We start from the raw sequence: 26439 nt of genomic DNA, 5'->3' as shown, positions 1-26439 counted from the left end.
TCTAAAATAAAAAAGTGAAGAATAAGCTATTAAACTGTAGTGCACAAAGGAACCCTCTCTCTTCTGCTCCTTTCATACTCTTACTTCTTATCCTGACTGTCTTTCCTTCCTTTACCTTTTCTTAACCACATATTTATCTTTCACCTTTTCATTTTTAATTTTACCACTTATCCTTCCCTGTCTACTGCTGGAATTCTTGTTTACCCTTTGGTCCTGCTTGGGTACCTCTCTCTTTCTTTGTTTTCCTTTTCCTTTAATGTAAGAATTTAAGGTCTATGCTCTTTTGAAGTCCCCAGGTGCGTGTTCTGAGCAGCAGAAAAGTGCTGTCTTGAAACACATTTCATCAGCATTCTGGAGACTGGGTCTCATTTGGTTCCTAGCAAATGTCAGCATTGCCAAAACTACAGTGAGCGTAAATTGATAATTTTGTTGGCCGTGTCTGCAGAAGTGTTGTGTGAATGTGGAGACTAAATTATTTTACCACTTGCCAAGTTAGTTCTTCCAGAGCAGAAGACAGACACTAGCAAGGTGGTGTGGGAGAGCTTTGTACTAGTGCTGCTTGGTGCTGTTTCTGTTCTGCAGTGAACAGGTGTGGATAGGCATGGAACCACCAGACTTTGAGACAATGGTTAACAAAAAAGTCCTGCTTTTCTCCTTGATTGACTGCTCCTCCTCCCTTCCTGGCTCCTGAGTGGCATGATGTGCAGCATTCTATTCTCCCTCTCCTGAGTAGTACCCGCTATTCTTCCTTCTCTTGGATAAGGACTCTTTTCTACCTGTATGTGGTGGGAGAATGCTTTGGTTGCTTGAATCTACTGCAGCACTGGGTGCGGATTAGCTCTCAGTATGGCCGACATCCAGTACAGAGCAAGGACCTGCAGGCTCAGATGCTGCTCCTATTCCATGGACATTCATGGAACACAACTTTTAAGGCCCCCTCTGAACTCGTGAACCAGGTCTTGATGCTTCTGATATCCTCACTTCTTCAGCCATGAGATGGAAAACTGATTGGTACCTTCCACCAGCATAATTTTCACATTTAAAAACAAGATAAACATGTTTGCAAGACAATGTGTGTGTATTTTAAAGTAGTCTTTATAGTTACGTAATCTTAGTATGTGAAACTGTCATTGTCTGAGCTGTGGATTTTGAGTTCAGAAAGTTCTGATTGGCAAATCTCAGAGCAGCTCAGTACTTACCACTTACAATCACTCTTCATGTCAAACTTAATCTGTTGAAAATCAGTATTAACATTTTTTCAACCCCCAAAGCCTTCCCTTTTCAAATAATTGTAAATTAAGAAACTTGTTAAGTTTTGGCTGCAGTCCTGGAATGACGTCTTCCGTGATTAAGGAAGAAGAATCTAATTACAGCTTCGTCTAGATGGTCACAGTGTGACATTTTTGATTCTGTGGTCCCTAAATATCCACTCCACCAACTCTGTCCTTGCAGCTCACTATGGCCGCGTCTACACATGCACGCTACTTCGAAGTAGCGGCGCCAACTTCGAAATAGCGCCCGTCAAGGCTACACGTGTTGGGCGCTATTTCGAAGTTGAAATAGATGTTAGGTGGCGAGACATCGAAGTCGCTAACCCCATGAGGGGAGGGGAATAGCGCCCTACTTCGAAGTTGAACGTCGCAGTAGGGCACGTGTAGACGATCTGCGTCTCGCAACATCGAAATAGCGGGGTCCGCCATGGCGGCCATCAGCTGAGGGGTTGAGAGACGCTCTCTCTCCAGCCCCTGCGGGGCTCTATGGTCATTGTGTGCAGCAGCCCTTAGCCCAGGGCTTCTGGCTGCTGCTGCGGCAGCTGGGGATCCATGCTGCATGCACAGGGTCTGCAACCAGTTGTCGGCTCTGTGGATCTTGTGTTGTTTAGTGCAACTGTGTCTGGGAGGGGCCCTTTAAGGGAGCGGCTTGCTGTTGAGTCTGCCCTGTGACCCTGTCTGCAGCTGTTCCTGGCACCCTTATTTCGATGTGTGCTACTTTGGCGTGTAGACGTTCCCTCGCAGCGCCTATTTCGATGTGGTGCTGCCCAACGTCGAAGTTGAACGTCAACGTTGCCAGCCCTGGAGGACGTGTAGATGTTATTCATCGAAATAGACTATTTCGATGTAGCGTGCACGTGTAGATGTAGCCTATGAGTCTGATGGCCCCTAAAAAATGAAGTAAGAGAAGAGACAACTAGAACATTGATAACGGAAATCGCATGTGAAGCTTGCCAGTTACGATGTGGAGACTTTAGGATTGTATGTTGTGGCTTTTCAGGAAGCAGAAACAGGTTTCTTCTCTCTCCATCACACCAGAACTGCTTGAAAGTGACCAATGGCCTGGTAAGGCCTGTGAACACCAAGATTGGGCTTTATTTATGTGAAAAATGTCATGTTGTTTTGCAGATAAACTTACTCTGATTCAGAATGAGCTGTCTGCTGATGCAGAAACAGAACCATGTGCAGCAGGGAAAATGCTGTCATTGTTGCTTGAATTACAGCTGTTATCATTCAGGTTACAGAGCTGCTGGTGTGCTTTTGTGCTGCAATTTACAAGTGAAAGCCAGCTGGAGAGTACTGGTCTGTTCTGGGTTGTGTTTGTTGATCTTTTCCTTTGAGGTGGGAAAGAAGCCATTGGGTTTTATGCTACTGAGGTCAGAGGTCAAGAAACCAGTTCTGGATACATTCTGGCTAGCTTGTGACTGGGTATCCATTGTCCATCTGGGGCAGGTCATTGGAAGGGTGGTAGCGGGGTAGTTCTCAGTTTCTTGATAGTTCAGATTTCTTTGGCCTCAAGTCAGTTGGGTTTCAAGTCTGGTGTCAAAACTGCAGTGATTGCCTTAGTTGATTATTTCCTGTCACTGCGTGTGGAGACGTTCTGCTTCTTCTCTTATTTCTCATAAGCTGCTTTTGATGGTTTGGAACCTAAGACCTTGATTCACGTGCAGACACCTGCAGAAGGGGTTGGTCTGTTCTTGAAAGTCTCTGATGTTGTTCTGAGAGAGCCTAAAAGGTAGCTGGAGGCAACTTTCTTTACTTGAAGGGTTCTTTCCTGCAAGATACCACTGCGCCTGCAAGAGTGTGGGGCCAACTGTAATATAACCCCAAAGAGAGCAAGAGAAAATGTTGATTGGCTGTAGGGTGCAGCCAGAAGAATTTTAGTAGAATTTCCTGGCAGCCCTCAGTGCGAATGCAACCATTTGTAACATAGATAATGATTTTGATGCACAGTGCTGCTTTTCCCATCTCACCAAGTGAGAAGCATGACGTTATCTTCAGTGCGGACCTTGGAAACTGGAGTGCAGTAATCCAGTTGGTATGGGTCTGTATCTGGAGACTATTCAGAAACTAGTGCAAAATGCTGAGTCCTTTCTGTGAATGGAATTGCACATTGGGATTATGTCAGTTCAATGCCCTGGGCCCTCCAGGGTTTGACATAAGCTTCAAGGTGGAGTTCCAGGTGGGCTGTATCTTATAAAGCCCTAAATAATTTGAGACCTGCTTATTTGATCCCTTTGTGCTCTGGCTTGTCCACCACAGTTAACTCACTGCTGATATCTGAACTGGAGATGCCGTGAGGGTATTGTCTGTGAAAGTAGTAACTTGGGATCTCACTCCAGAACACCGATCTGCAGTGTCTTGGTTCTTAACCTTTCTGTCATGCTATAGAAGAGCTCCCCTCTCTTCCTGCTACTAAGGAGAAATAGGCACGTTGCATATTTATGGGTGTTCCTTTATATTAGTTTCTCTTCAGTTCATGAGCTAGGCACCCAAAGCATAGGATGGGTGCAAATATTTTTAGAAATTAGAAGAAAGATGCTGCATGTATCTGTGCTATTTTTTCATGTGGGTAATTCCTATTACAGTCAGTATCTAATTTCCTAGTAATACACATTTTATCTGTAGAAATTTTATAATGGAGATACACATCTCCTAGAACTGGAAGGGACCTCAGGAGGTCATCTGGTCTAGTCCCCTGCCCTCTTGGCAGGACCAAGCATTTGCCCCAATCCCTAAATGGCCTCCTCAAGGTTGAGCTCACAATGCTGGGTTTAACAGGTCAATGCTCAAACCACTGAGCTATCCCTCCTCCCCCCCCCTTTTTTTTAATCTATTTGCCCCAGATCCCTAAATGCCCCCCCCCACAAGGATTGAGCTCACAATCCTGGGTTTAGGTGCACAGTGCTCAAACCACTGAGCTATCCCTCCCTCTACAGGTAAAGATTCCTCTAATTTAGTTTTTTTTAGCTTCCTTTAGTTTTTCGTTCATTACTGACCCATAATCCTAGTTTAAAATTACCAAAACTAAATTATTGTAACATTACTCCCAATGCACGTATCTAACTGTTAAACCATCTAAGTTCTTTTGACTAAGAGCCTGGGTTGCTCTTGAAAACAGAAATTGGGTTCCTCAGTGCTTGGCTGTTTTTGAAAACTGTGCCTGAAGTGCTTTGCATCTAGAAGCAGTTATCTGGAGAACCGTGTCTGTTTGTAATTAGAAAGTGTAACCCTTAGTGAATATGCGAGACATGGTTTCTTGTTACCTAGACTTTATGATGTGTCTTAAATTGTAAGTCTTTGAAAATGTGTCTAAAATATAACACGTGGGAAGGAAGAGCTTGGATTCTTGACCAGTTGCTTTGTGTTGTGTGAACCATACAGTCTGTTGCACACACAATACTATTGGAATAGTAATATTAATTCCTAGCTAAATATCTTACTGTCTCATCTGGCTCTGTGCCATGCCAGTGCAAATATTTATATTTACATTGCTTCTCTTATCTTACTTCTGTTCTATTTCCTGGCTTGCATCAGAAGCAGAGTGTAAATTGTTCTTAAGATTATCACGCACAGTGCCCTGGGGAATTTTTTTTCCTCTTGCCTTGTTTGGAGTGCACACTTCAACAAGCAATATTTTCCTTTGAGAGTTAGCTCTCAGATGCCTCCCATTGTCTCTTCTCATAATCTTTTCAATTTAGCAAAGGTTCTCAGCAAGAATTTCCATGCTATATACATGTTCACTTGCTGACTCATCAGATGACCTCAGTGCACATGTGCAATTAATCTTTAAAGTATGTTCAGAAAAGCAAGTTTGTAAAAATGACTTTACACTCCTGCTGTGGATGTTTCCTGTTTATCCTTCAGTTTTCATGTATAGGCTAATTGTCCCATACCTTTTGTCTCCTAGGTACAGTTGCAGAGGAATACAATGCCTTCTTTTATTCCCTTGTATCCCAAGATACTCAGGAAATGGCATACTCAACCAAACGACAGAGATTTCTGGTCGATCAAGGTTACAGCTTCAAGGTAATTTTGTCCCATTAGTGTGGAACACGAATGAGTTGTGCTTATAATGTCAAGTTCTCACATGTTGGTATTATAATATACCTCATAGACTTGTTGTTGAAGATCATGAAAAGTGCAAGTGGTTAGTCATTTGGTGCTTACAGGCAACTATTTTTGCTGTAAATTACTGTACTGTGGTGCCTGCACTACTGTTGAGGATGGTTAAATTAGCCTTAATTAAAACATCTGACGATGCAAAACATTCTGACTTCATAACTGGGAGCAGCTGGGGAGTAGAGCCAGAGGAAGAACACTTGCCGGGAAAATTTCCTGATTCCCCAAAAGTGGGATGGCCTTAACCTGTATTTGGAAGTCATTTGAGAGAGTGGAGACTAAACTCAAGTCAACTCACTTCACGTCCCCAGTTGGTTAAAGTCCTCCTTGCTCTGATATTGTGCATAGTCTGCATCAGAGTCCATTGAATATCTTGGTATATTTTACTTCCTCTGCTTATATCTTAAGAACAATATTCTTTTTTTTTTTTTTTCCACTTTTGTGACTTTTTCCTTTCCTTCACGATATCACTTCTGCTTGATGCTATCATTCCAGTCTTCATAATTGAATTGCATGTTAAACAGCCTTTATTCCTGACACCGTACCATCCACATGAATGGTTCAGTGGCTCATAGCTTTTCTCTTGGGATTTGGTTTCAGGATCCACATTTAGAATAATATCACCGAGTCCTTAAAATCAACAATAGCTCTCAGAAACTTGGAAATGATCAGTTCTGATTTCTTATAATTGGACCGATGGCATCAGTAGGGCTGGCGTAGTTACCAATAATCAGTGTTTTTTTGTGCCGGTACTTGCTGTTAATGAGTACCAGCACCTTGGCAGCCTCAGCCACTTGAACCCCAGCCTGCTGAATACCAGCTCCCGTTTTTTTTTTTGGTTTTTTTTTTACAAAATAATAATAATAATACTGTCAATAACTACCCAACAATAACAAGGGTGTGTTAACATTGCCTCAAATATTAGCACCATGATTGTAAGAAGTCTACTCAGCCTTCCAGCAGAGAGCCTTCTCCTAATTCAGCAGAGCTTGAGCCATCTGGCTAACATCCTTCATCCTGTCCCCAAAACTCATCGTGTTTTCCCAACAAGGCAGACTTATTGGCACTTATACTATTTCCCAATAAAGTTTGCCCAAATAGTTGGCAGATTAGTGTTGCTCTAATAGTGAACAAGACTCCATGGTTATGGCGAAAAAGACTCAAAGAAATGGCATTACTTGTATTTGAATGCTTTGGATTGTGGAACTAATTAAAAAAGCCACAACAGAGATTTCCTGTTGCATGTAATCCTTAGTTTTAAGAGCCTTAAATTGGCATTGTTATAAGGACAGTGTGAGTGCCAAATGGTTGGTGCCAAACTTAAGCCTGGTACCATGGGAAATAAGAGTTTAGTTGTTTTGAAACATTTGCCATGTGTAGGTTATCTTTGTGCCATTTATTAAGTAGTATCATATGTTATAGCTGTATGGATAAAAATATGGGTATTTTAATCTTTTTGCCATTTTGTATGAGTGCGTTTGTTTTAAATAGAGCGCTTTTGCTGGAACCTGAGTGAGTTAACTGTATTTGGCTCACGTTATATTGAAGTATATTCCCTTTGAAAAATATTGCTCCACAAATCTAAGACTTGCATTCAATTTTGTAGCAATAGCATAAAAGCCTGCTAAAGCAAAGAATCAGCGAGACTTTCTAAATTTGACACTTCTTGAACTAGGCCTGTTGAAAAATGAAGGTTCTCTTTTTAGTTGTACACATCATTTTGTTTTTAAATCATAGTAAGAGACAGGTTGATACACTATAAATTGCTGTTATTCTTTCTACACCTTTTTCCTGCTAGAAGCTGGACATGATTTTAGCAGATGATATTTTTTCATAGATTCACAGATTATAAGGACAGAAAGGACAATTCTGATCCAGTTAGACCTGTGTAATAGAGGCCATCTGACATCTCTGAATTAATTTCTGTTTAGATGTTTTTCTAACAGATACTCTTCTTTCTTGATTTAAAAAAAAAAATCCAGTGAGGGAAAATAAACCATAAGTGTTGCAAATTGGGCAGAGGTTAATTACCCCCACTGTTAAAAAACAGGCACCTTATTCCTAGTCTGAACTTGACTAGCTTCAACTTCTAGCTGTTGGACCTTGTTATACCCTTGTCCATTAGATTAAAGAGACAGTTATCAAATTTTTGTCCCCCATGTATTTGACTGTGCCAAGAACCAGTCCCTGTGGAACTTTAGTAGAAACGTAGGCCCCCTGATAACGATTCCGCATTTCTATTTACGCTTTAAGACATGCCTATTACTAGTCTTTAATCCATTTCTGTTCCATACTGATACAATATCATTTCTTATTCAAATACTGTACGGAAGTCTAAATATATTATATGAACAGGATACTTTTGTACTTTTCATAAATAAGTATAATGTTTGACACGATCTGTTTTCCATAAACCATGGTGACTGGCGTTAATTATATGTTCTCAATGGCTATATAAACCAAAAAGCTTCATAAAGGGCTTGTCTACACTACCACTTTCTTTTCGAAGTAAGGATGGTAATTAGGGTGTTGGGAGTTTACTAATGAAGTGCTGTGCTGTATACGCAGCACTTTGTTAAGCAAATCCCACACCCCCCCCAGCGGCAACTTTGAAGTTTTAAACTTCGAAGTACCGGCTTACGTCTAGCCGCGGCTCACGTGCTGGGGCAACTTTGAAGTCCCTTTACTCCTTCAAAATTTTGGCTACATCTACACTAGCACGCTGCGTCGAAGTAGCCTATTTTGAAGTCAGAACATCGAAATAGGCTACTTCGATGTGTATCGTCTGCACGTCTTCGGGGGCTGGTGCCGTCAGCGTTCAACATCGAAGTAGTGACAGGGAACGTCGAAAGGAGCCGCCCCGAAAGGAAGTGCAAAGCGTCCACGCACACAAGCACTCTCCGTCGAAATAAGGGGCCAGCAAAGCCTGCGGACGGGGTCACAGGCTAGACTAGCCCTTCTTGGGCAAGAGCAAGCCGCTCCTGTAAAGGGCCCCTCCCAGACACACTCAGCCTACACAGCATGAGGTCCACAGAGCTAACAACCAGTTGCAGACCCTGTGCACACAGCATGGACTCACAGCAGCAGCCAGAAGCCCTGGGCTAAGGGCTGCTGCACGCAGTGGCCATAGGGCCCTGCAGGGGCTGGACAGAGCATCTCTCAACTCCTCAGCTGATGGCCGCCATGGAGGATCCTGCTATTTCGTTGTAGCAGGATGCAGATCGTCTACACACGCCCTACTTCGACATTGAACATCAAAGTAGGGCACTATTCCCATCTTCAGATAGGAATAGTGATTTCAACGTCTCGCCGCCTAATGTCGATTTCAACGTCGAAATAGCGTGCAGTGTGTGTAGACGCGACGCGTGCCATTTCGACGTTGTGCCAGCTCCTTCGAAGGAGCTGGCTAGTGTAGATGCACCCTTTGATGAGTAAAGGCACTTCAAAGTTGCTCCTGCGGGTGAGCTGCGGCTAGACGTGTGCCGGTACTTCGAAGTTTAAAACTTCGAAGTTGCTGGGGGGGGTGAGATTTGCTTAAAGAAGTGCTGCATGTGCATGGCAGCACTTCATTAGTAAACTCCCAACACCCTAATTACCATCCTTCCTTTGAAGGAAGGTGGTAGTGTAGACAAGCCCAAAGTGTGATCACGGTTTGGTATCCTCGCTTCCTAATAGTATAAAGCATTAACCCTTTAACTGTAGATGTTGGAGAACGCGGGTGCTTAGAGGATATCTGGATTTAAATAGGAGAAGAATATGCCAGACGATAAATCAGTATGAACATAAAAATGGCTATACTGGATCAGACCAAAGGTCCATCTTGCCCAGTATCCTGTCTTCCAACAGTGGCCAATGTCACATGGCCCAGAGGAAACGAACAGAACAGGCATCAAAGTGATCCATCCGTAGCTTCCAGCAGACAGAGGCTAGAAGTATCATCCTTGCCCAGCCTTGCCAATAGCCATTGTTAGCCCTATCGTCCCTGAACTTAATCTAGTTCTTTTTTGAATCTTGTTATAGTCTTGGCCTTCACAATATCTTCTGGCAAGGAGTGTCACAAGTTGACTGTGTGCTGGATGAAAAACATTTCCATTTATATGTTTTAAACCCGCTGTCTACTAATTTCATTTGGTGGGCCCTAGTTCTTGTGTTATGGGAAGGAGTAAATAACATTTCCTTATTTCTCCACACCAGTTACAGTTTTATATGTCTCTATCATATCCTCCCTTTGGTGTCTTTTCTAAACTGAAACCTCCTAGTTTATTAATCAGTTTCCATATAGCAGCCATTTCATACCCCAATCATTTTTGTTGCCCTTTTCTGAATCTCTTTCAATTCCAATACGTCTTTTTTGAAATGAGGCAACCACATCCACGTACAGTATTCAAGATGTGGGCGTACCAAGGATTTATGTAGAGGCAATATGATATTCTCTGTCTTATTATCTGTCCTTTTCTTAATAAGGCCCAACATCGTCTTCACTTTTGTGAGTATGCTGCACATTGAGTGGATGTTTTAGAGAACTGTCCACAACGATTCCAAAATCTTTGTTGAGTGGCAACAGCTAATTTAAACTCATCATTTTATATATATATTAGTGATTATATTTTCCCATGTGCATTACTTAGCGTTTATCAACATTGAATTTCATCTGCCATTTTGTTGCTTAGTCATCCATTTTGGTGAGATCAAATAGCTCTCACTGTGAGAATTCTGATGTGTGTCCCACCCTGATTTACTTTCACCAAAAAGGATATGGCTACAGATTAACACTTATTTTAGTCTCCTGATTAGTCAGGTAGCTGAGGTAGTATAGTAAATGTACTATCAGATGGTAACACAATATACAACCATTCGCTGTAAATTTACTTTTTTCACCTACCATTGAAACATCTTTCCCTCAGCAGGGCTACCAGTACAATTTCTGTTTAAATCCAAAGCAGAAGAGGATTGACCTGTTTTGTTTCTGGTGGTGGGTGGTTAGAGGAGGGAGGGAGGGAGATTAGTGATCCAAATGTACTGCTTTGAAAAAAAGTGGAGGGAGAGGATAATCCTGGATGCATTTATGATTTCCCAGTGGTACTAGCCACAGTAAGTTGCAGACAGACCTTCAAACTGTGACAAACTGTGGTTTGTACCCTGTCATTGAAATCAGCTTCTGCACCAAGTTACTGAAGGATAGCTAAAGCTAATGGGATACCAGTTTTTAAAATGGGTTCCAGAGGTGATCCTGGCCAATGAATCTTATTCCAGTAACTGCGCAAACTGGTTTAAACTATAATAACAAAATTGTCAGGCACATAGATGAACATAATTTATTGGGGGAAGAGTCAACATAGTTTTTGTAAAGGGATATTATACTTCACCAGTCTATTACAGTTCTTAGAGGGTGTCAGCAAACGTGGATAAGAGGGATCCAATGGATATAGTATATTTAGATTTTCAGAAAGCCTTTGACAAAGTTCCTCTCAAAGGCTGTAAAGCAAACTAAGCTGCCATGGGATAAGAGAGAAATCATTACATGGATTGGTAACTGGTTAAAAAGAGAGGAAACAAATGATAAGAATTAATGGTCAATTTTCAGAACAGTGGGAAGTGTCTCCCAGTGGGCTATACTGGGAGCAGTCCTATTCAACATATTCATAAATGATCTGGAAAAAGAGGTAAAGAGTGAGGTTTCAAAATTTGCAAATGATACAAAACTACTTCAGATAGTTAAGTCCCAAAAAGAGTGCAAAGAGCTACAAAATGATTGTACCTCATGAAAATGTAGAGTAATGACACTAATGGAATAAACAAAAGTGGGTCAATCCATAAGGAGAAACTGTGATCTAAAAATCAGTTTTCTGTCCTCTGTAATATTAACTCAGTATAACTATTAAGCTCAATGTGATTTGTTCGGTTTCTTTGTCAATGTGGTAAACCAGGCATTTGACTGAACATTCTGAAATGCACAGTGTCTCCCTCCTCAGATGTGTTTTGGTTCTAGCCTCTTATCTAAGTGACATTGATATTAGGTTCTTTTAGCACAGAATGTAACAAAACAGGTGTGTGGTATCATTCACTTTGTATTATGTATATTTAAACTATGCAGAATTCAATTATTTAAAAATAATTTGATATAATTGGATTATTTTAAATTAGATTTTCACAGTTGTATAAAATTAGGGGAGGGGGGGACAAACAATTTAATGACAGATGTTGAGAGTCAAAAATTAGAAGCTATATAACTGTTAAAACACACTGACACCATAACATGTCAAAGTATACAAAGTAAAATTCTTAAATCAAGTTTTCTGTTCTGAAACGGTATTTTTCCTTCTTTGTCCATCTGTAAATTTTGACTATCAGTCATGGAAATATTTCAGTGAATTTGTACATGCAGTGAAATTGAGGTTTGCCAACATTTATCCATTCAAAAATGTAATCTTTCCAAGCCTACATAGATCTGTGTTAACTATGAAGCAAAGCTGTTGGATCGTACTACACTAGAGATGCAGTAAGGTCCATTTGAGGAGGTGGGGGCAGCATAACTGATTTTTCTTGGGAATGGGGGAGACACTAATTAAAAAACCCTAAACTGAACACTGAAAAAATACATCCTTCACCATATCCTGCTTCCTAGGTGATCACAAAGCTTGCAGGAATGGAAGAAGAACAACTTTCATTCTCATCCAAAGAAGAGCAACAGCAGCTTCTTCAGAAGGTGCTGCAAGCATCTGATCTGGATGCTGAGGAAGAGGTGGTAGCAGGAGAATATGGTTCCAAGTCAACTCAGGTAACTGAAGAATATTTAGCTTCTATTAAGTGTAGGCTACAAATGCTACAGAACTGGATCCTTACTTCCTACACTGTCTTCTGCATAATAGTGCCACAGTTGTCCATCAGCTATAATTTACTAGTTAAATACAAATCAAAAAGAGTGCAGCTCCCGGCTTCAGCCCATGGCTCCCCCAACTTATCCCTCCTTCCCCCGGCTTTTCCTCTGTCTGGTTCCTAGCTCCTTCCCCCCACCAACATCTGCAAAATTCGAGTTATGTGACAGTTGTGCAGGAGCACAACCCTCACATAACTTGGAGATCTGCTATATATACTTGTTCAGCTAGGGCTCACTGTTCAGGATATTCTCAAAGATCAACCTTTGTATATGCTGTTTTATTTTGATTCATAGAAAATAAAATAGAAATTTCACTAAAAGTAAACACTAAAAACTGTTTCTTTACACAAGAAGATCTAGGAAAGAATGAATTAAGTAAAGGTGTGAATTTATAGTGCAGTACTTAAACTGCATTACATCCATATATGAACAGAGTTCGTTGGCCTTTATTTAGTTCAGTTTCATTCTTTTCTAAGGTGGATTAAGCTAAACTGAATTAAGGTTACATTAGTCAGAATAATTAGTAACAGAGAGAAAGCCATACTAGTCTATATACTGTCAAAACAAAAAAGCAGTAAAGTTAGCACTTTAAAGACTAACAAAATTTATTGTGTGAGCTTTTTGTGGGACAGACTGAAGAAGTGGGTCTGTCCCACGAAAGCTCACCTAATAAATTATTTTGTTAGTCTTTAAAGTGCTATGTTACTGCTTTTTTGTTTTGATAGTCAGAATGAGGTTGCCTCCATAGGCTTTTAATGTAGTTTTAACTCATCCACTATAAAAATGAATTTGGATTAACTTTGATCAGTGTCCCTGTGCAGTAAGGCCTAAGTCTTGCTAATACAAGATGCGTTTAAAAGAACATCATAGTACAATAGCTCAGACTTCAGCCTTGACCATTAACTGTGGTGGCATTGGGCTGGAAAACCCTTTGAATTCTGAATCTGTTGAGCTATCTTTTCCCTAAATTCATTGCTTTTATTGTATCAACTTTAACTAGACAGGCATATTACTCTTGTGGTGTGTTGTGAGATGCTTTGGTTGAGGAGTATGTCTGGTGCAGGAGTCCAGTAGTGTTCACCTATATACTTTGATACACAATTTTTTTTGATCATCCACTAAGGCTGTGGCCATGCTTGGCCAAAACTTCGAAATGACCATGCTAATAGCCCAATTGACGAATACTAATGAGGCGCTGAACTGAATATTCAGCACCTTGTTAGCATTTGCATACTTCCGGCTGGAGCTTCCAAAGTGCCGCTTTCTAATGTGCACAGCTCAGCGCAGCTACAGGGGGTCCTTTTCGAAAGGACCCCGCACGTTTCGAAATCCCCTTATTCCTCTCAGCTGAGGGGAACAAGGGGATTTCGAAACATGTGGGATCCTTTCGAAAAGGACCCCCATGTAGCCGCACCGAGCCACACACATTCGAAAGCGGCGCTTTTGAAGCGCTGCGGCTGGAAGCATGCGAATGCGAATGAGGTGCTGAATAATCAGTTCAGCAGCTCATTAGCATTTTGAAGTTTTGGCCAAGTGTGGCCACAACCTAAGCGTTCACTCTTAGTATTTAATATAATATATAAAATGTGATCATTGAGCTTTGTATCTAGCTTCTCTGGCATCAGTAGGCTAAGGAGATTGTGTATATGGTTAAACTGAACACATGATTTTTTCATACTCCAGGTGTCCCGTCGTTTTGGCACTATGAGCTCCATGTCTGGAGCAGATGACACGGTGTATATGGAATATCACACTTCACGGAGCAAGGCTTCTTCAAATAAACACATCCATCCACTTTTCAAACGTTTCAGGAAATGATGTCATATGAATGCATTTTTGTCAAATTGTGGACCTATTTATCCTCCCATACAGGAGAATATGAAGCTTAAATATCTTAAAGACAGATGTACAAATACATACATAGTTAGCAATGTATAGCAAGGCTGAAGGAGTTGTATCTGACCAGAATGAAAGATGTTATTAAAAGACTGTGCCCTGGTTATGCCTCTATGGTATTTCCAAGGTAATAAAACCTTTATTTTTATCAAGTGAATTTAAAGACCACTTTTTAAGCAAATGCTTTAAAGGTGATTTTTTTTATATATATCAAGTTTGTATCAGTGTTTAAAATTTTATTTATCTCATAAGTCTCAAGTGCTCAAAGGAAAAGCTTAAATTAATAAAATTAATAAATTAATGAAAACTTAAATACAAAATTCATTGTGCACGTTTTAATATGTTTATTTCTAACATATGGCGAACTGAGTCATTTCTACTCCTACTTTAACCTAGTTTACATTTGTAACAAACAAGCTCAAAATGTCATGAAGCTTCAAAAGAAAAACACCTGAAGAGTGAAGAGGGACTTTGTCACTGGAGTATGCCAGGAAAAACATTTAAAAGTTAATGAGCAATCCACGTACTTTGTATTTTTGGGTTTCTTGTAACATTTTTATCTTCTGTTGTACAGATTGTGCATTGAAACCATAAATGACACTCATTAAGATGGAAATTATCTTCGCATAAAAAGATTGCATTTTGGCTTTCTACAGGTTCAGTTGGAAGATGTGCTGTGATGGAGCAAACCTTTTTTTTAAAAACATAGGAATTTCTGGTACTTGTCAATACTAACAAAGAAATCTTTTGAAGTGAGAGTTAATTTGGTTCAGTGATAGATTTGCTTTTGCCAAAGTGAAAATTCATGATAAAATGAACATAGTCATGAAACTGCTGAAATTTTTCAACACAAACGCACCAAATAACTGACTAATAATAGAAGACCAAAACTTTTTTGCTATTGTATTTATTAAACTACCTTCTGTGAGTAGGATTTCTGTGGAATACTCTATGTAATACTTCTTTGATCTACCAGTTCACAGATCTTAGTCTTGAATAGCTTCTAATATATGTCCTGTCCAGCACAATAAAGCTAAGTCTTCAGATAGCTACTGAACAGGGGGATGGGGGGAGGAGGAGTGTCTTTTGATGGGGGAAAAACAAAAAGATGGACCTATTTTCTTACGAGAAATGAACACTAAAGCCCTGTTTATGCTGGCAATTGCTGGTGTTCCATTATGGAATCATGGTTGGAATTCAAACTGTTCATGTTCACACAAATGCTTCTAATGTTGCACAAATATTTCAGGTTCTGTATAACTGCCAGCTCCAGACAAATTTGAGAATGGAACACTGCAGATTCAATTCAAATTCCCCTCAAATCCATCTCACCATGCTCCGTTCTCCCTCCGCTGTGCTGTATCTTTGTTCCATGCGACAAGCCTGAAACCAGTCAAGGTGGTGCTTGGGTGATTTCTGTTTAAGCTATTGATATATGAATAATATGTGTAATATCTTGGTGCTTATTACTGTTCCCTTTTGAATTCCTCAGCCAATAAACAATGACACAACATTGGAGCATTTGTCTATTCCTCATATCTGCTCTCTGTCTTGAGCCTCACGTAAAGCAAGCTGAATTGCTTTTTTAGCAGAACAGAATGAGGAGGTAGGATGATTAATCATTAAACAGACAAGTTTGTCAATAATCCTAGTGGGATGCTTATTTCTGCCAGGTTTTAATGTCCACTTCAGAACCATTTTCTACTGTTACAAATTTTGAAAAAGATGTAATATGAGAAATATGAAGATGGTTGTAATTTACTAGTTAAATTAATCCTTGTTGTGTATTTATAGCACTGGCTAGAGCCAAAGATGTGCTGCTCTGCAGCTTTGACAAAGAGCATTGATCCTGACCTCTAGTCCTCCTGCAGCAACAACTATATATTTAGACCTCTGCTGCTCAGACTGTTCTCAGAAATAGTACACACAGCTGCATGTGTGATAAGAATTAAGCAAACTGCTGCCACTCATTTCAAGACTAGAATCTAGGTCTGCAGAGGTGAATAGCTAGTGTGTGTATTCATTTATTCTTAGAGAAGACATTGCTATGTTTTAACATAAAGAATTGGTTCCCTTGTTTAAAGCTGTGCATTGCTGTAGCTGGATCATAGCATGCTAATGGTTCATAAACTGATTACTTGAAGATTATAAGTTTTCAAAATTCTTCTTACTAATTGTCTGCCGAATTCCTATTCATAGGTCACTGACTGATAAACAGTAAAACCTTCACTAAAAGATCACCTACATGTGCCTCACCCACTTTCTAAAATTAACACTTCCAACTATCCCCAAGCAGAGACTCACATCATTTCCTTTATCCTTTAAGGACTGATTTATTGTGTAACTAACTTTTTTCTGGTCTATAAGGTAGTTACTAAAGGGTGGTTTGTACTGTACTTGGTTTCTTGATGCAGACATTCAGCTGGCCTGCATAATGAACAGTTCATTGGAAGAAGTGAAAAATAATCTCTGCAGTCATTGGAGATAATCTGTATCATTTTTTCCTGTTTTCCCTGCTATGCACCCAAATTCTCAGGGCTGGTCCTTGGAGGTGTAGAATAACCCTTAAGTCATATGTCAGGGGCTAAGGTCAATGTTTCCCAACCTTAAAACACTTGCACGCCCCTTTCAGGACTTAGGCCTTACCCGAGTTCACCTTCTCCCAATGCTGTCCCAGCGCTTATCTCCTGATTATTTTAGTAATATATTTTCTGCTGCATACCCCTTGAAATCCTTTTGTGTACCACCACGTCTGGCCCCTCCCTAGAACGTGCACCCTCAGCCAGTGTCTCTTACACTACCACCCTCTGTCCCAGCACTAAGCCATTTATCCGTAGACCCACCACAGAACCTGCAATCCCAGCCAGAGCCCTCACACATTTGCACCCAAACCCTCTGACCGGGGCTAGAGTCCCCTCCCACACCAAATGAATTTTGTTCTGTGCACCAATATGGAGGGAATGTGCTACACATAACAAACATTCTTTTGTTATAAATAACAAAATTCTTTCTGCCCAGGAGTGGGAAAAATTAGTGAGAACATTAGTCCTGAGTATGTTCCTGTGTGTGGATGGGTCTGAACACTGCTTATATGAAACCAAAAATGAAGTGATCTGATTGGAGGTTTAATGTTATGGTCTGCATTGGTACTGGAGTCTCCTAAGACAATGATGATTTGTGAATTCCATTATCACAATTAGGTAATGCTCAATCATGAGAGACTTGTGGGAAGCTGTTTGTGTTCAAAGGACTAAGGAATAGGATGTCAAAGTTTTCTTCCTTCTTGGTGGCTTCAGTCCTTTTCATGGAAGATAGCAGTCTTTTAAATCTCTGCAATTCTCTATATAAAAATAATTATTCAGCTTTCATTGAAGAAACTGTCAGCTCTTCATGTGCATGTGTGTCTGGTTAGTCCTTCAAATGCTGGTACACCTACACCTCCATGTGCCTGAGACTGCAGATGTTTTGATCAGTAGTGTCTGCTGGGTCTATGCAGGTACACCCTAAGTTCCCTCATGCTCCATCCCAAAAACATAAAAGGTGGTGCGGAACCAACTACCACAGTTATTTTTCACTACCTGTGGGTTTGAGACGGAGCTCCAAGTGTCTGTACTACGCTCTAACTTGATGCACTAATTTTTTCTATTAGTTACTTAGATTGATTAGTTAACCATTGACACTCCCTTTTTTGATGAGCTTTAGTTAGATTGTGAAAAGTATTAAACTTTTTACTTGCCTTGTATATACTCTTGACCAAAACCTTCCCAGTACCAGGACATTAGGATATCACACTGATAGGCACACAAGTTGTATCTGAGAGGGCTATACTGTTTTTTCTCATTCCAGTATTTTCAGATTTCACAGGAGTTTCTTCAAGGATTTCCCATCTGTAAGAGAACCAAACTCCTAGTTAGGACCTAAGCTGTGTACATGCAGACCCTTTGAGCTCATGGCATTGTGTTCTCTTATACCTATCTGTGAAGACCACCTTTGTCACATGAGGTAGGAGAACTGGGAAGAATCATAGATTGAACACTCACTGTATCTGAATATATACTCAGTATTATCTTTCATAGTTCCAGGTTTACATTGGTGAATTTTTATGCAAGTGCTGCCACCCCACCATATGTTTCCATGATCTCATATTAGCATTATTCATCATTTTCCATTTAATTAAAAAGAAACCCTTAAGATCCTATGCAATTTTGACATGAAGCTGTCGATAGAAAGTTTACTCTTGGTGATAGAATATATATTTATGGAAGGGAGATCAGATTAAAAGGGAAACTCCAGGATTGCCATAAACAGGTGTGAAAAGTGAGTAGCACTAAGAGACACATTTTAAATGAAATAAATATTTCTCCTTCTTTTACACTGGTTTATATTGAGAATCTTGAGAGACACTTAGTCAAAGAATAATAAAAGCTGAACAGCTTGATTAAATGCCCCTTTTTTTTCTATTTTAACCAGCAAAAATTGGGGAAGGACCTACAATGGGTTCAGTCATAATTCCCATTAATTTAAAAAAGTTTGCTTGAGCAAAAACTGTAAGAGTGGGACCTAAGGTAAGAGGCACTATCACAGTTGGGTGGGGGTGGGAGGGACAGGACGAAAACATGTTTTCTTCCTCACACACCTATGAAAGGAGCTAAATTAAATCAATTCTGTTTCTTTAGGCACCTAGAGAAAGGGTAATCACAAAAGATAAAACTTGCAAAAGCATGTCATTTTCATAGTGCTTAAATGCTCTCAGTGTTTATTGCCAGAAGGGATAATTAGATCATCTAGTTCAACCTCCTCTGTATCACAGGCTCTTAAATTATCCCTGTATTAAGGCCATTGACTTGAGGGCTGAAATTCTTTAGCCTAACTCCAGAAGAACAGGAGAAACTTGCAAATAATGCCCAAGAGTCCTGCAATGTGAAGAGATTGACTAGATATGTCTGGATGCTGCAGAGGAAAGCAAAAAACCCACAAGGTCCCTACCAATCTGACCTGGGGGAAAATTCCTTTCCAAGCGCAAACGGGAATAGGAAAATGAGATTGTAAAACCACAAAAATCCATTGGGTTTTATAGACTGTTACAGTAATGGAAATTATTTTTAATTCACTCTTTAAAAATAACCATATTTTTAGCTTATTGTCTCCATAGTAGAACAAATTGCAGATATTGCTAATTACAAATGAGTTTAAAAAGAATTGTCAAGCACAAATCTTACAATTTCATAAAAGTAATAACACAATATAGAGAGAATATTTTTTAGAAGTTTAGGCTTCTCACAAAATAAGAAGCAAAAATATTTAAAAGGAAAACAAAAAATTAGTATGTAAATAAACGTCTTTTTAGATAAGTTACTAATAAACAAATATCGTCCATTTTATTTTCACTTTATGCTGTTTACTTTTTTGCATTACTCTCAGTATGGACATTGAAAATCAATTACTTATGTTTTAAAATTTACAGTTAGTTTTACATTTCTCAGAGAGGTAGCCATGTTAGTTTGTAGTTTCACAAAAACAAAGTTTAAGGTTGTTAAGTTTGTAGCACCTTAAAGACTAACACATTTATTACATAATGAGCTTTTGTGGGTAATACCCACCTTTTCAGTTTTTAAGCTGCAACAGGACTGCTGGCTTTACTTTTGTTCATAGCCAAGTTTCGTAGCTCTGAGAATATGCTGTAATGTTTGGGTTGCAGATATTACAGATGTTCCCTTGTTTTATATGAACTTCTTCCTTTTGAAGTTTTAAGTGCAAATTAAGGGAAATATTTTTTATTGGTCTTAGGGTATTTTTCTATTTTTTTTAACAAAATCTCAACTTTCAGTTCAATATGAATTGAGGATTTGTGAAAACAAAACTTTATTGTCCTAGTAGAGAATGTGTTAGGGCTCAAGTGAACAAGATAAATGCTATATTTTAGTTTCCTACATTTCAGTATATAGTACAAAAGTTATTGATTTATAAATACAGGACCTGAGCTTTACTCTATTGAAATCAGTTGGAGTTCTGCCTTTGCTTTGCTGTAAGTGCAGGATCAAATCCATAGCCCCAGTTTTATACTTTCAGTTCACAAAAAGAATCTTTTATTCATACAAATAGTTCCATTGAGTATATAAATGGACTTGTGTGATTAAGGGTTGCAGGACTAAGACTTTAACAGTTTAGTTTTTTTGCAGAGTTTAACTCATATTGCGTTACGGAGAGTTTAGGAGCATCTCCATGGGAGAAATGACTCATTCACCTTGCAATGTTTGCCTTTTAATCCTTTGATTAATTCATTAGTATACAGTATTAATAGCTGTTACTTTTTTCTGTGTGTGACTTGTACTTCAAAAAAAGAAATAGGGAAAGGCTCAGTGGAACAGAGAAAGCTGCTGCTGTTGAAAGTCTTTTCTATGAGTTATATCACTCCATATCTGGAATACCAACACCTCATTAGAAAAAGTAACAAAAAAGCATGAGTGGGATTAGGCTCCAAACCTGTTATGAAAATCTATGTGCACAGTTGAATTCTCTATTGTTCTTTGTTGTAATCAATTAATGTTCTTTATTAAATGCTGAACACAGTCACATGGAATGCTACCACTGCTATGGACTTTGATTTATTTCCTTCTTTTCTTCAATCTTTTTGTTTTAATCTTCTCTGTTGTTAAAAGGTTTGGTTTAGACTTCAGTGGCTGTCATGTGATAGATGACGATGTGCAGAAACCTAAAGTTTATCTGTATTAGCAGATTTTTAAACCAAAGCTACTTTCATAACAACTACAAGCTCTGCTCTCACCTCATAACTCATATTCAGCACTAACATGCACACCCATGCAAAATGGCAAGCAGAAAACTTCATGATGAAGGTATCTGCATAGGCAGCTTGAAAAATTCTCCCTTATGTGGGAGTGTGTGGACATTCAGAAAGACAGTAGGCAGTGCTTTCAAGCCACATGGCTTTTTAACTGCAGGGATACCCAAAAGTACCTTGGGAAATCCTGTTTAATTCCTACGATCTTGAGGCATCTGCATGGAAAACTAGTGTTTCTGCATTTTCTGACAGCATGGATCATTCACAAAGCCAATGCTCATTTAGACTCCTGGCTTCCTCAGTAAGGCAATGAGTGTAAGTTAATGCTGTAAACATCTACATACATTTTTTACAGGGATATCATCCAGTTTGTGGCTAGAGTAGAGCAGTTTTCCCTCAGTTGCACTCCCCTTCAAAAATACTACACCTGCTCTAACTGAGTGACTCTCAACCTTTCCAGACTACCGTATCCCTTTCAGGAATCTGATTTGTCAAGTGCACACCTAAATTTCACCTCACTTAAATTTGTTTCTTAAAAAAATCAAACATAAAAGCTGTGTCTATACATGCACAAAAATTGAAATAAGCGGCACTTTTTCAAAAGAGTGGGAGGAGCGTTCATATGTGTAAAACCGTCTTTCGAAAGGAAATCGAAAGAACGGGGCACAGACTTTGAAATCCGAACCCCAATCCCAGATCAGGAAGATCGGCCCCTTTTGAAATACTAAATCGAAAGAGTACACGTATAGACGCTCCACAGTCCATTTTTTCGAGATACGGGTCCGCCATAGCACCAATCAGCTGGAGCACAGGCCTGCTCCAGCCAGCAGATGCGGGGCTCTATGGTCCCTGCGTTTGGCTGCCTTAAAGCTGCACGCACGCAGGAAACCCACGGCAGGAAGCTGAGAGCGTGCTAGGAGCAGCCTCTGCACATGCTCCAGCCCCACGCTCCAGCACCCCAGCAAGGCCAGCAGCCGGCCCCCCCGCCGCGAGCCCCACGGCTCCCCCTCTGATCCCCCACAGGGCTCCTGGGGGAGGAAAAAAAGGGCCCCCTCCTGGACAGAGCGGGAACTGTGGGACCTCCTCAGCCTGTGGAAGGACGAGGAGGTCCGAAAACGAGAAGTTGGTCAAGCAGTGCAATGCCGCTGCTTTCGCCTGCCTGGCACAGGGCCCCCACACCAGGGACAACCCGGAGTGTATCACAGAGCAGGTACGCGCCAAGGTAAAGGAGCTGTGGCAGGGCTATGCCCAAGCCAGGGACCAGGCCTGCCACTCTGGGGTAGCTCCAGCCACATGCCCCTACTACCGGGAGCTCCGGGGCATCCTGGGGCCCCAGGACAGCTCCCCACCCTTGTCGTTCCTGGACACCTCGGCCGAGGACCTGCAGCTGGAAGAGGAGGAGGAGGAGCAGCCTGGACTGGGGGCCTAGGAGAGCGAGGGGACCACGGAGTGGTCGAGTGTCATCCCCTCCCGCTCCTCCAGCTGGGAAACCGGGAGCTGGACATCCCCGCACGTTGCTGAGGGACTCTCCGATACATACAGGAAGGGGCGCACACCTGCTCCACAGGGTGGGGGGGGGGTGACGCAATGGCTAGTCACCCGCACACAGGAGCGGTGGGCCCGGGCCACACACAGGCCAGCCCCCACATGGGATGCGGCATCCTGCAGTGGCCCACCAGTGATGCCCAGCACCCGCCTTCAGTGGACAGCACCGCAAGCTGCACAAGGACAGCGGCCGGTCAGTGCTGGACAGCACCTGGGGCCTGCACACCTCAGGCCAGGAAGGGCCACCTACATGAGAGACCCCTGGACACACTCCTGGACCGGGAGGCCCAGCCCGTGGAGGGCGGGTCGGTGCTTCTGGGGGGGGGGTCAGTGTCCTTTTGGGGGGTGGCAGGGGTCCCCATGAGGTGGGCTTGGGCGGGTGGGCCACAGCCAGGTCCCCTCCGTCCAGGGCACATTACTGACATGCTGTCATCCTCTCCACACAGCCACACCATCCGTGGCCGGGAGAGCCCTGCGCTGTCCCTCGCACCCAAGAGCGCCCCCCACAGCCCTTGGAAGCGCCCAGACACGCCCCCCCCCCGGCAGCGCACCATCGGGGCTATGGCCAGAGGGCTCCCCCCCGGCTGGGCCAAGCAGGACCCCACCAGCCAGCGCCAGGCCAAGGTGGCTGAGCAGCACCTGCGGCTTGCCCAGGCTGAGCTGGAGTGGCGGAGGGCAGCCTGGGAGAGGCTGCTGACCACACTGGAGGGCACTGGCCACACCCTCAGGGACCATGTGGCCACCTTTGCCCGTCTCCTGGCCTGCCCCCAGTAACTCCCCCTGCTGAGCCTGCACCCTCCGCCCCTGCTCCCGCAACCCCAGCTAAGCCTCCCCCCGCCCCGTCCCTGCTGGCCTGCCCCCCACCCCCACCAGGCCCCACCTGCACCCTCTTCTCCCCGCTGGGGACCCTACACCTGGGGAGGCAGGGGCTCCATGGGCCGATGGGGCTCATGGCCCACCACCCCTGCCCTGGAGTGAGTGCCCCCCCCCACCCCCTCCAAGTTAGGTCCCCCCCCGCCCCCTACAAGTTAGGGTCCCACCCCCTGTACATCATTAACAAGAATAGTGTAAATAAATGTTTATTTTATTGTTCACCACTCTGTGCTGTGCTCCTCAGGGGGATGGTGGGTGTGCAGGTGCGGTGCTGGTTAGGGTCAGGGTGACGGGGACAGTGGGTGGCAGATGTGCGTGGGATGGGGGTGTGTATGCGGGTCAGCGATGACCATTGGCAAACACCTGCCTGAGGGCCTCCCTGATGCAGTGGTTGTCCCGGTGGGCCTGGAGGATGGGGGTGGTGCCCAGCTGCTCACAGCCAGCGCCAGCTGGAGGGGCCCCCACTGGGGACACAGGCACCCCCCTTTCCCTCCACAACATAGTGGAGGACACAACAGGCACCCCGCCACCTGGGGCACGTTGAGGACCCCAACCTCCAGCCGCATGTGGTGGCACCTTCCCCACCCCTTTAGGTGCCCGAAGGCCTGCTCCACGACATTGTGGGTGTGTTTGAGGCATTGATTGAACGCCTCCCAGGTGGGGGTCGAGGTGTCCCATGTACGGCCTCATGAGCCATGGTTGCTGGGGGTATGCCACATCTGCCACCATGCAGAGCGGTATGGTGATGTCCTCCGCCACCGGGATCTCCCGCCGGGGGGACGAAGGTGCCAGCCCCCATGCACCAGCAGAGGCTGGAGTTCTGGAAGACCCAGGCATCGTGGGGGCGGCCGGCCCAGCCCACATAGATGTCGGTGAATCAGCCCCTTGTGGCCACCAGGACCTGGAGCACCACTGAATGGTAGCCCTTCCTGTTGACGTACTGTCCGGTGCTGTGTGGTGGGGTGTGATGGGGATGTGCGTGCCATCCAAAGCACCAATGCAGTTCAGAAAGCCCAGGTCCTGGAAGCCAGCAATGGTGTTGTCCAGATCCCCCAAGCAGACAACCCTATGGAGCAGCATGGCACTGATGACCTGCTGGGGGGCGGGGGGGAGACGTTCTCCAGTGCAGGTGTGGCAGGTGTCTCCCCCCCACCCCACCTCAGACCCATTCTGGCCCCCCTCCCCCCCCAATTCAACCCCCTGCCCCATCCAGCCACTTGCAGAGGTGGCTTCCTCTTGCCCCAGCCCTCCCCCCACCTGTAGGGGACATGTGACCTGGTCTCACCTTACCTCCATAAGTACAACCCTGATGGTGGCCTTGTCCACCCCCGAACTGCTGTCCCATGGAGTGGTAGGAGTCCTGGGTGGCCAGCTTCCAGATGGCGATTGCGACCCGTTTCTCCAGAGTGAGGGCTGGCTGCATGCAGGTATCCTGGTGCCAGAGTGCATGGGTGAGCCAGTAGCAGCTCTCCTCAAAAGTCTGCCTCGACATGCGGAAGTTCCGCAGCCACCTTTCCTCACCCCACTCCCATAGCACCAAGCGCTCTCACCAGTCGGTGCTGCTGTGGTGGGGCCAGAGGCGTCGGGGCACCCGTGGCAGTGGGGGCACCCGGCGGTGCCCCGGGTGGGGCAGCCCTATGGCCCCAGGGGACCACCCAGCCACCCAATGAGATCAGGTGCAGCTGTGGCGATGGTGCACAGCACTGCCAGCAGGGCATCCATAATGAGGGTGTCCTCCTGCAGGAGCTGTCGCTGTGCTTCCATCGTGGGCACGAGTGGGCGCTGCCAGGCTGGGAAAGGCTGAGCAGCACTCACCTCATGTGGAGGGGAGGGTGGAGGGAGGGTCCCTTTAAAGGGGGTGGCTGGCTGCGGCCCTGGAAGGGATTGTCGGCCATGGGACCCTGACCATGGCGTTTCCTGCCTCCCTTCTTTCAAAAGAGGGCTTGGAGCTGTGTGGACGCTTTCTTTCGAAAGACCTGAGGCGGCACTTTGAAAGAGCAGATCGAAATGCTGATCTGATGATGGTGGTGGGTGCTCCCTTTTGATACCCCTTATTTCGACCGCCGAACTTTGATTTTTTGCCCTTTTGAAAGGGCGCTCACGTGTAGACCCAGCTGAAAAATACAGCTGTCTCAGAATACAAGTGAAAAATTGCTAACATATTTTTACCATACAAATATAAAACAAATATTGCACTTGCATCTCCATACATAGTATATAGAGCAGTATAAACAAGTCATTGTTTGTATGAAATTTTAGTTAATACTGACTGATAGTGGTTTTTATGGAAGTCTATTGTAAAACTAGGTAAATATCTAGCTGAATTGATGTACACTTAGAAAACAATGATGTTTGCCTTTCTTCCTTGTAGCTTGAAACTGAGGTTGTTGATAGGCTCAAAAACGTCCACAAAGGTGTGCCAGTGAAAGCTGAAATGTTTTGTCTGTGAAAGCACCATGCAATTGGTTTTTTTTCTGACTTTTGAGAAGAAAATTCCTCTTCATGATTGAGTTCATAGAGTTGATTCAGCGTATTTTCTTTTGAGAGCCAACAGACTTCCATGTGAAACGAGAGCTCTATGATCAGCTCCCAAATCTGCACAAAGAACTTCAAAAACCCTTGTATTAAAGTGCTCCTCTTCACAAAATTTACAGTTTTGCGTGTCCAATTCAGCAAATTACACAGGTCATCTGGAAGGGTCTTAGCAGTCAAGGCTTGTCTGTGAACAATGCAATGAGTCCCAGCTATGGCTGGATTCTTTTCTTTGACTTGTGTCACAAATCCAGAGTGAGCGCCAAGCATCACTGGGACACCATCAGTGCAAACACCAATTAGCTTTTCCCAAGAAAGAAAATTTTCTTGGAAAAAAAGTCAGAAACTGTTGCTAAAATGGGTCAGAAGTCTTTGATGTGGTCTCCAGTGCTTTTGAGACAAGCATTCTTCTTTTGCAGCACTAACACCCAGAGGTCAAGAATAGATGAGCAACTGACTGCATCGAGCTTCATCAGTGATATCATCACATTGACTTGCAAAAAAAAAAGATAACTTTATGTTTT

General features: G+C 43.0%; 1 protein-coding gene across 2 annotated transcripts in view; it reads left to right on the top strand.

Annotated features, from left to right (window-relative positions):
- ERCC3 (ERCC excision repair 3, TFIIH core complex helicase subunit) overlaps nt 1-15699 on the top strand; it is a 53323-nt gene extending 37624 nt beyond the window's left edge. For both annotated transcript variants that reach the window (XM_075001717.1, XM_075001719.1), the window contains exons 13-15: nt 5182-5300; nt 12019-12171; nt 13954-15699. In XM_075001717.1, the coding sequence (XP_074857818.1) occupies nt 5182-5300; nt 12019-12171; nt 13954-14088 (407 nt within the window). In that variant the 3' untranslated portion in view covers nt 14089-15699. The remainder of the gene's footprint in view (nt 1-5181; nt 5301-12018; nt 12172-13953) is intronic.
- Nucleotides 15700-26439: the final 10740 nt, after the last annotated feature.

The sequence above is a fragment of the Carettochelys insculpta genome, chromosome 8 (assembly GCF_033958435.1).
Source record: "Carettochelys insculpta isolate YL-2023 chromosome 8, ASM3395843v1, whole genome shotgun sequence".
Lineage (NCBI taxonomy): Eukaryota > Metazoa > Chordata > Testudines > Carettochelyidae > Carettochelys > Carettochelys insculpta.
The sequence above is the reverse complement of the archived record's forward strand: the minus strand, read 5'-3'. Positions and strand labels throughout refer to the sequence as shown.